The 12,263-nt window shown below is 40.5% G+C and overlaps 2 protein-coding genes across 2 annotated transcripts; both read left to right on the forward strand.

Annotated features, from left to right (window-relative positions):
• Window positions 1-1,193: 1,193 nt before the first annotated feature.
• LOC125778782 (uncharacterized) lies at window positions 1,194-2,076 on the forward strand. Its single transcript, XM_049458005.1, has one exon. It carries the CDS (start codon window positions 1,350-1,352, stop codon window positions 2,064-2,066), a length of 717 nt encoding a protein of 238 aa, XP_049313962.1. The 5' UTR covers window positions 1,194-1,349; the 3' UTR covers window positions 2,067-2,076.
• Window positions 2,077-2,079: 3 nt separating this feature from the next.
• Window positions 2,080-4,450, forward strand: LOC105225253 (uncharacterized). Its single transcript, XM_049458004.1, has 2 exons — window positions 2,080-2,226; window positions 2,429-4,450. The coding sequence occupies exon 2, from the start codon at window positions 3,324-3,326 to the stop codon at window positions 4,206-4,208; it is 885 nt and encodes a 294-aa protein (XP_049313961.1). The 5' UTR covers window positions 2,080-2,226; window positions 2,429-3,323; the 3' UTR covers window positions 4,209-4,450.
• The last annotated feature ends 7,813 nt before the right edge of the window (window positions 4,451-12,263 follow it).

A 12,263-nucleotide genomic window follows, 5' to 3' on the forward strand; every position in this document is an offset into this window, starting at 1 on the left:
ATAAATGAATATAAAGTACTTTAGAATGTCTGTTAAAAGTCATCCTCTAGTCTTTAAAAATTCTAGGCTCAGAGACATAACTTCCTAACAAAACCATATTCCTAAGTTTGAGACTCGATTGCAATCGCCAGAAACCGACAAAACCCCGGATGAGCTAGCTCAACAAAGAAACTAAACTATTAATGTTCTAGAAGGTTCGAATAACGTATATTTATTTACCCGAATTTTTATAGTAACAATTTAAACTACGGGTTCCTTGGCTAAAAATGGAGGACGAATACGCAGATGGTTGTAATCGGATCACCGCCACGCTCACAAAACGTCTGTAATCGAAAACCAAAAAGGCACCTTAACCAAACAATAAATGAAGATAGAAACCTGTGACTTGGAATGGGGGATCGCAATAGCCAACGGTACCTGTATTCTAAAAATATTGAAAAATAGGTGTGGTCACGCAATCTAAAAGGTTTAATGTACATATCTCCTAAACCATGAAAGCTAAAATAACCACATTCGCTGAGGACAAATCCCTCACCAACAACCTCAATGAAGAGTGTAAAAATGGATGTATTGGGATGATAACCCCGCCAATTCCCCATATAATGATTTTAGTAAATACTAATAAAAAAAAAGTTAATAACCCGGAAGCATTAAATTTTACACCCGAGATGGTACGGTATGGCTATACAAGAGCCGCGGTTCAAATTGAACATTGGGCGTGGCACCGCCTTTTTTTAGGTGAAATCACATATTTCGAAACTTAAACGACCGATTTAAACCAAATTCGTTGTGTAACATTCTGACATTTTTATGTTACAGTGCGAAAATGGCCGAAATCGGACTACAACCATGTCTATTTCCCATATAGCACAATACTAAATTCCATTTGATTATTTCACTTTCCAGTACACAAACAAAGAAGTATTTATGGTAATATAACGTGTACTTTTTAAACCTCAAATGATGAAGAATTGTTCAAATCGAATCAAAATTGTTTAAACTCCTAAGTTCCGACTATGTGAACCGAACTATGTGGCCGAAAATCTATCTGTAGCAACATGTTAAAAACGATGACAAATAAATGAAGAACAGCTAACTTATAGTATAGCAAAATTTCCCCGGAGCGCTCATTTAACCTAAGTTGCCATCTGTCAGTTGCCACATTAAATGAGTACCTTTCATAGCCTTCACTATCATTACAAGCATTCGGTAACCAACATTTTTATAAATTACAAAATAGTATTTTTATTTTTCAGTCAAAATTCAAAATTTAATAAAAATTAACATTTTTTTGTTTACAATTATCTGGACTCAATAACTTTTTACTACAAAATCATTTTACGAAAACAATGAAGGTCAATGAAGAGAAGGACTCCGAGAGTAGCAAACGAAACTCAAATAATGACTACAACCCCGACGGCATGTGCTGTTGCAACCCTGAACAAAGTCCCTATGATCAGACTTATTTCTGGTATCCGAAACAAATAAGTATTAAAGAGCTGGAATATGTGCGTCGAATGGAATCCGAGTTTACATCCCTACAACGCGCTGTGCTTACTCTAACCACACAATTCGCACGATTGCAATTTCGCATACGACAAATAGTCCACGCTGAACCCTTTGAACGCGATGATATGCTACTTGATCTTGAAAATTTAGCATCCAATATTGCAAACGGAGGAAACGATGAGGTGCCACACATACAGCGTGATTCCATAGATATGGGCGACGTACGCCGCAAACAACATTTTATACTCGATCACCTCCATCAACAACTAGCCACCCTGGCTGATGAGCGGAGTTCCAAATATGTACCGAAATTCAGTGATGATGCACAGGCTGCCCCTAACGACCGTGGAGGCACAAGAAGTTCTGCGACAGTATCGGATACCACGCAATACTCCGAGCCGGATTATAATGCATTCACGAGTGGTGCCGATTCGGAGTACTCGGCCTCGAGTAGAAATAAAGCTGACCAGAGGAGAGGAACTGAAGGTGAAAGTGACAAACATCACTCGAGAAGTTCAAGTCACAGCCGCAAGGGGCTGATAGAGCTTTGCTTATAATACTTGATATATACAAACGCACGAATGCTGAGTGTACTTTTCCAAAGGAGGCTTTGACTTTATTCAAGAAAAATACGAGTATTGGGGTGTCGAAATCCGAAACTATGCAAGCAGCAGCAGAACAACCCAGTTGAGTGTATATTGGCACCAGATAATCGGGGTTAGTCGTAAATACATACATATATATAGTTTTAATTTTGACTTGTGTGTATTGGAGCCAGACTACTACTAATGGTTCAAAATTATTTAACTGTAAATATTTTTATTTAGTAGCTCAAAAAGAAACAAAAATAGAATATTGAAACATTGAATTATTTGTATACATATATTAAAGAATTTAAAATAACTTTTGTGAATTTTAGCTCTATAATTGAAGTCCCTTACCCATTTGGAAATGTTATGAATATCATGAGCATAAATTAGTAAGAAACTAGATGCCTGAAAACTGCAGTTCAGTTCGAAAGAATATAAGAAGGGATTTTCCGGATATTGGACTGATATAATTGTTACAAAAATCCAAACTAGGATAGTTTTGATATTTTGGTGCCATTATTGCAAGAGAAATTCATTATCATTAGTACATTTTCGTAAACAGAGTAATATCGCAGCCGAATCGAATCATCGTTTTGTTTTCTGTTGGTAATTCAATTCTTTTCGGAAAGGAAATCGAACATCGAAAGCAGAGAGCGCTGTGAAGCTATCAAAAGTGACCCAGCGACCGTCAAAAATTTATTTAATTAATGAATTTTCCCTCTTACACACGTCGGCTATTGTGAGACTCGCACAGGTATTTCAAAAACGGATAGGGTCAAAATGAACCTAGAAAATTTATATTTCTACTGACATGTGGACAGTTTGTGGGTATTTCACTAGGCTAGAGTTACGCGGTGCACTTCCGTAGTTTTTATTTATTTCTCGAATTTATAACAGTTACGAAAATTTTATTTAAATTAATCACCTAGAATTGCTCATAAAACAATATCGATTGCGAAGTATTTCAGCTCTTTATAAAAACACGTATTATGTAAAGATGTCAAAATGAAAAAATTTTGTTCTCAGTCAAAATTCAAAATTAAAAAAATTTTATTTTTTGGATAAAACGTTTGTTTACTATACATACGTGGCCGGTACATAAAAACCAACTCGTTTTCGCAATAAAAAACCCTAAGCCACGTTAGTGACCGACAACTTAGAAGATCTTAACTGCTTCTTTGTTGTAGAGAAACAAGGGGAAAATAACGTTGTTTATTTAGAGTAATGAAAAACAAAGATGGCAAAAATTCGGGTGGTAACAGTCCGACCGATTCTCAACACGCTGACGTAGAAGGCTGTAACTTCGGACTAAAGCCATTTGAGCTACTATATCTTTGGTATCCGAATCAGGAGAGTGTGAATCACCTCGAGTATATCCGTCGACTGGAGTGCGAGTTTACATGTCTCCAACGCGCATTCCTAACACTAACGACACAATTTGCGCGTTTGCAATTCCGCATACGACAAATAGTTCAAGCCGAACCTAGTGAACGTCATGATCTGCTTCTCGAACTCGAACATCTGGCATTTAATCCCGACGAAGAAAAAGACGAAATGCCGCCAATAAAAAGGGATTCCCTAAGTATGGGTGAAGTGCGACACAAACAGCATTACATTCTCGAGCAATTGCGTCGGCAACTTTGCACTCTGGCGGAAGCCCAGAATTGGAAACCTGAACCGGAATTGAATGCAGAACCACCCGCACCAGGTTCGGTGGACGAAGTAGTTTGCTGTTGCATTAGAAAGAAACGAAAACCACCACCACCGCCGCTACAACCACAACAGCCGCAAACTCCCGATATGAATGATAATGCACACGTAAATAATGAGGAATCCAGGTATTCAAGCTCGAGCAAAAACCAAACTGAAACGGAAATGGGAATGGGAACTGATAGAGATATTGAGACGGAACCATCGCGAAATTCAAGTGCAAAACAGAGAGTCTCGATCTCTAAGGAGGAGGCCTTAGCCTTTGCATGCAATACTGATCCTTCCTATTCCATTAGAGCTTCAACTACCCGAGTCAGTATTTGCCCGGAGAACGATGAAAATGCTAAGCAGGCCCGGCCATGCACCTGTAGAAAAATGAACCAAAGACAGGATCGCTAAAATTTTTAATCCATATACACGTTCTAATGACATATGCTTCTTGAAACATGAATTTCACCAAAATAATTTCAATTTATTTTTTACGCCTGAATTTTGCTTTTTTCTTCGTCATTCCTATGATCTTTTCATTAACATAACATCGATATATATTATTTAGTAATGTTTTATTTCAGAAGCATTTATAATATATATTTTAAAACAGTCGGCGGCCATAATAAAAGTATAATTAACTGATTTGTGGACTTACTTGTCTATACAGCTCCTTTGCTTCAGTGCTACAATGCCTTTAACTTATTCGTTTTTTAGAGATACAAATTCATGCTTTCAACGAGGTTCCTGAAAAATCACGGATCTGATTCACTATCAGAAAACGTTGTCTCATGTGCCTCAAATTAATACTCTTTAATCATGATGAAATGTTCAAATGTTTGAAAAAAATATCCAGCGTCAACTGCTCTATCAGCTCCTCTGTTGGGAGCCCATATACATCATTAATGTGGACAATTGTGAGAGTTGCTTTAGATATGCATTAAATGTATAATACAATGATATAATATAGTCATACCGAGAGGGGGCTAGAAATAATCTTTAATAACCTTATGTTTTCTGTTATAGTTGTCGGACAATTCTTATTTGTATATAGCAGAAGTGCCAATAACGAACGCCAAATGTTGTAACAGTGTTTTATTAAATGAGTTACTTACATAAAGGAGAATGGGATGAGAGTAAAAAAAATACGGATCTTTGCATTGTTATTTGTTCAAATCATCGAGCATATACATCGAACTTTAATGTAGATTTACTTTTAGTTCTCAGATCTAATTTCCGTAAGTGCTATCACATTTTATGTGTGACTATGAATGACGTCTGAAGCACTGCAACCCATTATATTAATTTCTAAAGTCCAACTCAAATTTAACCACAAATCATTATGACACTTATAATGCACAGAGATTCGGCATGATAGGAGGCGCTGAGCAGTATAGGAGATGGTGTCATTCATCAATTGCATCTGAAGAAGTTGAAGTTCCTCATGAAGAATTCATTGAATTTAAATGCATTCGAATTTGCGTTAATGGCGGCCATATTTACTTAACTCTTTTTTGTGTACCGCCTCAATAAATAATATTTTCTGCAGGGCTAACAATACTGATTCCATGATTGTTATGTGAGATTTCAATTTATGTATAGTGGAAATCTATTAATTATTATTGATATTTCAAACAAGTTTGGTAAGTCTTTAGATCTGGGTTACGTTGATAACGATATTCTCTGTTATCCGATATGATCCTTCGCCAAGAGTCCTCTGCTTCTCATCCTGCTTTGGAAATTGATATCAAAATAATAGCCAACTTACTTCATAATAATACACCAAATTTTTGTTCTCGGTTCAACTTTGCGAAAGCTAATTTTAAGAAGATTAATTGCGAACTTTGAGGTAACTTACCAGATTACAGTGGCAATATTGAATCTAGTGTCTTCCATTTTAATGAAACGTTTTTAAATTTATGTGAAAGATGTGTTTCGATACTCAAAGAATAAGTTCTAACTTGTGGTTTTCGAGATGTAAATAAAAAAATTTCGTTCTTTCAAACTTCTTAAAAAAACTGGTTTAGTTGATGACTTTTCAAAATATTCTAAATAGCATCTACAATTGGTTTAGCAAAATACATACAAGTATGTATGTTATAATAATTACATAAACAAAGTAAACAAGTAAAGAAGGGCTCAGTTTAGGTGCAACCGAACATTTAGTACTCTTTCAACTTGAAAGAAAGAAAGCCAGGGAAATACTTTAACAGATGATGTTCGAAAAGCATGATATTAGTTATATAGGTTACACATATATTTTAGGCGCAAAGATACACTGTTATCAATAAAACACGCTCTCTTATTTTCATTGGGATAACTCACATATTGGCCCAATTCAACCCATTTTAATATACCAGATGCGAGAAAGATTAGCCCTTAATTTCAGTTACGAGGGCTGCTATATATATTTCTGGCCTAATAATGAAAATAGGCATTTTTTTTCGTTGGATTGGGCTCGTCTTGGAAGACCCACACGGTCGATTGCTGTTTTGTTTCGGGCTCATACGCATAGATCCATGATTCGTCACCTGTGACGATCTTATAAACGCGATCGTATTTTTTCATCATTTCTTTACACCAATCCACACGAGCCTTTTTTTGTCAAATTGTGCGGGATCCAACGAGAACAAACCTTTTTTACGGCCAGGTGTTCATGCAATATCGAATGTATGCTGGTGTGAGAAATGCATAGGCATGCCTCTATCTGAAGGTATGTTACATGACGGTCTTGCATTATCAGTTCACTTACGGCATCGATGTTTTCTGGCACAACGATCGATGCACTCTTGTCGTGATAATCCACGTCGAAAGTTGTGAGAAATGATCGCACGAAAATGTTCACGAGTTAATTCCATTTTTTGGCCGAGATGATTTTTTTAATTCCCTGTAAATAAAACAATTCACGATTAAATTACAAAACGTTCTGAGTGATGTTATGCTAAAAAATGTCAAACTTTCCAATGGAAATGTCAGATTGCACCTGGCAACACTTAGTGTTGCCTAGTCCAGACATATATATAGCAACCTACGTATATACATATATCAGATACTGACGACATTTTTGAAAGTCAACTATAGGCACCGGGGTCTAAATATTCGGTACTTAGCGATTTGAACAGTTCTCATTGGACTTAAACAATTTTTGGTCATAAGGTAGGTTTTGGTCTTAAGTCCTTTAATCAGCGGCTCAACGCTCTTGAGTACCGTCTACAATTGATTGATGAACAGTAACTCTTAGAGAATAATGCTATAGAACGCTAATGGCCTTTCCAAAAGTAAAAAGGAATTAGAAGTTATTCTTCTTCTTCTTCTTAATTGGCGTAGACACCGCTTACGCGATTATAGCCGAGTTAACAACCGCGCGCCAGTCGTTTCTTCTTTTCGCTACGTGGCGCCAATTGGATATTCCAAGCGAAGCCAGGTCCTTCTCCACTTGGTCCTTCCAACGGAGTGGAGGTCTTCCTCTTCCTCTGCTTCCCCCGGCGGGTACTGCGTCGAATACTTTCAGAGCTGGAGTGTTTTCATCCATCCGGACAACATGACCTAGCCAGCGTAGCCGCTGTCTTTTAATTCGCTGAACTATGTCAATGTCGTCGTATATCTCGTACAGCTCATCGTTCCATCGAATGCGATATTCGCCGTGGCCAACGCGCAAAGGACCATAAATCTTTCGCGGAATTTTTCTCTCGAAAACTCGCAACGTCGACTCATCCGCTGTTGACATCGTCCAAGCCTCTGCACCATATAGCAGGACGGGAATTATGAGAGACTTATAGAGTTTGGTTTTTGTCTGTCGAGAGAGGACTTTGCTTCTCAATTGCCTACTCAGTCCGAAGTAGCACCTGTTGGCAAGAGTTATCCTGCGTTGGATTTCTAGGCTGACATTGTTGGTGGTGTTTACGCTGGTTCCAAGATAGACGAAATTATCTACAACTTCAAAGTTATGACTGTCAACAGTGACGTGGGAGCCAAGTCGCGAGTGCGACGACTGTTTGTTTGATGACAGGAGATATTTCGTCTTGCCCTCGTTCACTGCCAGACCCATTCGTTTTGCTTCCTTGTCCAGCCTGGAGAAAGCAGAACTAACGGCGCGGGTGTTGAGGCCGATGATATCAATATCATCGGCATACGCCAGCAGCTGTACACTCTTATAAAAGATTGTACCTGCTCGATTCAGTTCTGCAGCTCTAATAATTTTCTCCAGCAGCAGATTGAAAAAGTCGCACGATAGGGAGTCGCCTTGTCTGAAACCTCGTTTGGTATCGAACGGCTCGGAGAGGCTCTTCCCGATCCTGACGGAGCTTTTGGTGCCGCTCAACGTCAGTTTACACAGCCGTATCAGTTTTGCGGGGATACCAAATTCAGACATCGCGGCATAAAGGCAGCTCCTTTTCGTGCTGTCGAAAGCAGCTTTGAAATCGACGAAGAGGTGGTGTGTGTCGATTCTCCTTTCACGGGTCTTTTCCAAGATTTGGCGCATGGTGAATATCTGGTCGGTTGTTGATTTGCCAGGTCTAAAGCCACACTGATAAGGTCCAATCAGTTCGTTGACGGTGGGCTTTAATCTTTCACACAGTACGCTCGATAGAACCTTATATGCGATGTTGAGGAGGCTAATCCCACGGTAGTTGGCGCAGATTGTGGGGTCTCCTTTTTTATGGATTGGGCATAGCCAGGCCCGTAGCCAGCTTTTCATTTCGGGGGGGGCTGAAGTAAAAACATATATGTATAAACTTTAAATTTTCTGTTTATTAAAAAAAACGATATAAATTCATATACATATTACTTAAATGATTTGGTAGTTGTAACTTAAATAAGTAATATTTTTCTTTTCTTCTTGTTTGCCATATCATTAATTACTTCATCTGGATCTATTTTAATATCCCAGTGCACTGCAATAACAGCAAGTGCACTCAGCCGCTCATTGCCCATCACACTGCGTGGTAAAGTTTTTATTCTTTTTAAGGTTGAAGAAGTTCTTTCGAAGGAAGCGGTCCTCACTGGAAGAGTTGGTAAAATTGTAAGCAGGTAGTGAATATTTTTAAAATACGTTGCATCGCAATGTTGCAGTAATGTCACCACTTCTATGGTTGGATCTATTGTTGATAAGCTGGCACACCACAATCGATACTCTGATTTTAATGCTGTCATTGATATTTGCTCCTCGAAGTAAATAGTTAAATTTTTTAATTCTTCGGCATTATCAATTGCAGCAAAACCTGGGAGTAGAATTTGAAATGACGAGAGTATATCCTCATTCACTAATAAACGTTCTGTCATCTTTTGAATCAGAGCATCAACGCATGGAATAAATATTGTAACTCTGAAGTGGCTTTCAGGGGTTGTGCAAGGTGGATTAGCACGAGTAGTTTGACGCGAAGTGTCAAAAAGATCTTTAGACATTTGTGATGCTGTTTGGAAAATATCGTTGAAAAAACCATCCGCTGTTTCTGTTGTAGTTTGTTGTTTTTTCGGTTTTCTAATCCCCGTTAGGATGGTTAGGGTTTTTTGTGTTGTCGTCGAGATCATCTATCGGTAGGCCCAAGAAACGTGCTGTTTCGACGGGGTCGGATCAAAGGGAAGAGGGTGTTAGATGGGTGGGGTTTGTGGGGCATGCAAAGAGGTCGCCAGTGTCATGCGGAGACTCGTTGCATGCAGGACATACATTAATACCTAATGTCGGGGTCGATTCTGGATAAGTAGGAGTTTAACCTGCTACAGTACCCAGAACGAAGTTGCGCTAGGGTCACTCGCGTTTCTCGCGGCAACTGGAGCTCTTCATCTGCAATAGGTGGTGCTTTGACTCCAAGAACGCCATTCACGGGAAGGGAGTCGGTGAAGGTGTTAATGGCTCCACTGTGAATGGCGGTCAGTGCCTGTCTGAAGTCTGTAGCGTCCGAAGTGCGGTCGGCGTACTGTACGATGTCGTCGACGTAGTCGAGGAATGACCTCTTGATGCTCCTAGGAGGCGGCTCCGCTCCAAGCAGATGGCTGCAAGGGTGATTCCTACGGAAACACCCCAGCAGGAACTGCCTGGAGAGGAGTTCATTATGCTCCTTTACAAGAAGCATGCGCGTCTCACTATGGAGGTGTTCGATGGGAGACATCAAGAGACAACCCGTCGTAGTCCGGAGTGCTGTGTTCTGGCAGGTCTGTAGTTTCCTCATCTGCGTGCCACTGCATCCAGGCAACCATATCGGTGCTGCGTAGTTGAGGACCGGCCGGCCGATTGCCTTGTAAGTTGCCAACAACGTTTCTTTGTCTTTTCCCCATGTGCTGCCGGCTAGCGACTTGAGGATCTTGTTGCGGCTCTGTACTTTGGCGATAATCGCGGTCGTATGGGGAGAGAAGGAGCATAGACTATCAAGGGTTACGCCTAAAATTTTAGGGTTATTGACAGTCGGAATTTTGACGCCGTCGACTGCAATATCAAGCTCAAGTCTATACTCCTTCGTCCAGTTTGTGAATATGGTCGCTGTGGATTTGGTGGGGGAAAGTTGGAGATTCCGTGCAGTGAGGAAACGAGAAAGGTCGGAGAGGTAGCTGTTCACTTTCGAACACATGCCATCGATTCCATTGCCCGACGTCAATATCGTGCAGTCATCAGCGTACGAGGTTATGGAGACCCCCTCTGGTGGTTGAGGAAGTTTCGAGATATAGAAATTAAACAGTAACGGGGAGAGGACACCACCCTGCGGAACCCCCTGTTTAATTCTTCTAAGTTTAGATGTTTCACCTCGAAATAGTACGGATGACTGACGACCGTTCAGATAGTTCATGGTCCACCTCTTAAGCCCTGGAGGGAGAGTGGTTTTTTCAATGTCCTGCAGTAGCGTTGTGTGGTTGACCGTGTCAAAAGCTTTTGACAGGTCCAACGCTACGAGGATCGTTCTTTCGCAGGGTGGTTTCTGGTTGAGGCCACGAACTATCTGGGCGTTTATGACGCTAAGTGCTGTGGTGGTGCTGTGCACTTTGCGGAAACCATGCTGGTGGCTGGCTAGGCTCAGGTGGTAAGTGAAGGTCGGGAGTAACAAGGCCTCAAGTGTCTTCACTACTGGGGAGAGGAGAGTTATCGGTCGATAAGATTCCCCTTTGTTGGCGGGTTTCCCAGGTTTCAGTAGTGGGACCACTCTTCCGACTTTCCACACATCGGGTATTTGAATAGTGGTGAGCGACAGGTTGAGGACCTTGGTGAGATATTTTACTTCCGTCGAGCCTAGATGCTTTAACATTAGCATGTTGATTCCGCTGTTTCTCTTATCTGGTGCAGAGTTCTTATTAATTCTTTGGCTCGGTTCACTGCTGATACAAAATCCATAGATTTTTCTTGGAGTTGCACAGACAGTGGCAGCGTTAAGCTGAACAATTGCTCACAGACGAATAGACTAAGCAAAAAATCGCTTTTCTCTACCGCTGCTAAGAAGGCTGATGCTTTAGACGAAATGGACCATGTCTTACTCGAAATTATTTCCAAACTTAGTACAATGAATTTGAAAAGCTCCACAAAGCTTATAATGCTTTCATGCCTTTCTATAAACCTTGTTTCACAAAGGCGAACAAGTCGTCTTTTTTTGCTTTCTGGTGCGTGCTTCTGTATAACGTCCTGGAAAGTTATGTTTGCATTTGAATGGTTTCTAAATAAATTTTCTATTTCATTGACAATACCAAGGCAGTTCCGTATTGAACGCGCTTTTGGATACAGTTGTCTTATCCTGGTTTGCACTCCACTTAAATGCCCTGACATGTTTGCTGCTCCGTCATATCCCTGGCCAACCAACTTCGCCATATCAAGGTGGAGATCTGTACAACGCTTAAGTATGACTTTTGATAAGTTTTCAGACAACTTCTAGTGTAGATGAGTACGACGGTTATAGGTTTGAGCTGAGTTGTGTATAAGAGTTTCAAAAGATTCAGTCAGTGATAAATCTTTTTTATTTGCGATTTATTTAAAAAATGTCCTTATTTCGGGGGGGGCTTCAGCCCTCTAGCCCCCCCCCTGGCTACGTGCCTGGGCATAGCACACTTAAATTCCAGTCGTTGGGCATGCTTTCGTCCGACCATATTTTACAAAGAAGCTGATGCATGCTCCTTATCAGTTCTTCGCCGCCGTGTTTGAATAGCTCGGCCGGCAATCCATCGGCCCCTGCCGCTTTGTTGTTCTTCAGGCGGGTGATTGCTATTCGAACTTCTTCATGGTCGGGTAATGGAACGTCTGCTCCATCGTCATCGATTGGGGAATCGGGTTCGCCTTCTCCCGGTGTTGTGCTTTCACTACCATTCAGCAGGCTGGAGAAGTGTTCCCTCCATAATTTAAGTATGCTCTGGGCATCAGTAACTAGATCACCTTTGGGGGTTCTACAAGAGTATGCTCCGGTCTTGAAACCTTCTGTAAGCCGCCGCATCTTTTCGTAGAATTTTCGAGCATTACCCCTGTCGGCCAGCTTATCGAGCTGTTCGTACTCA

This window comes from Bactrocera dorsalis, chromosome 5, assembly GCF_023373825.1.
Source record: "Bactrocera dorsalis isolate Fly_Bdor chromosome 5, ASM2337382v1, whole genome shotgun sequence".
NCBI classification, from domain to species: Eukaryota; Metazoa; Arthropoda; class Insecta; order Diptera; family Tephritidae; genus Bactrocera; species Bactrocera dorsalis.

Coding starts and splice junctions, on each gene's coding strand:
- LOC125778782 (XM_049458005.1), top strand. CDS start 1,350: ATGAAGGTCAATGAAGAGAAGGACTCCGAGAGTAGCAAACGAAACTCA.
- LOC105225253 (XM_049458004.1), top strand. CDS start 3,324: ATGAAAAACAAAGATGGCAAAAATTCGGGTGGTAACAGTCCGACCGAT.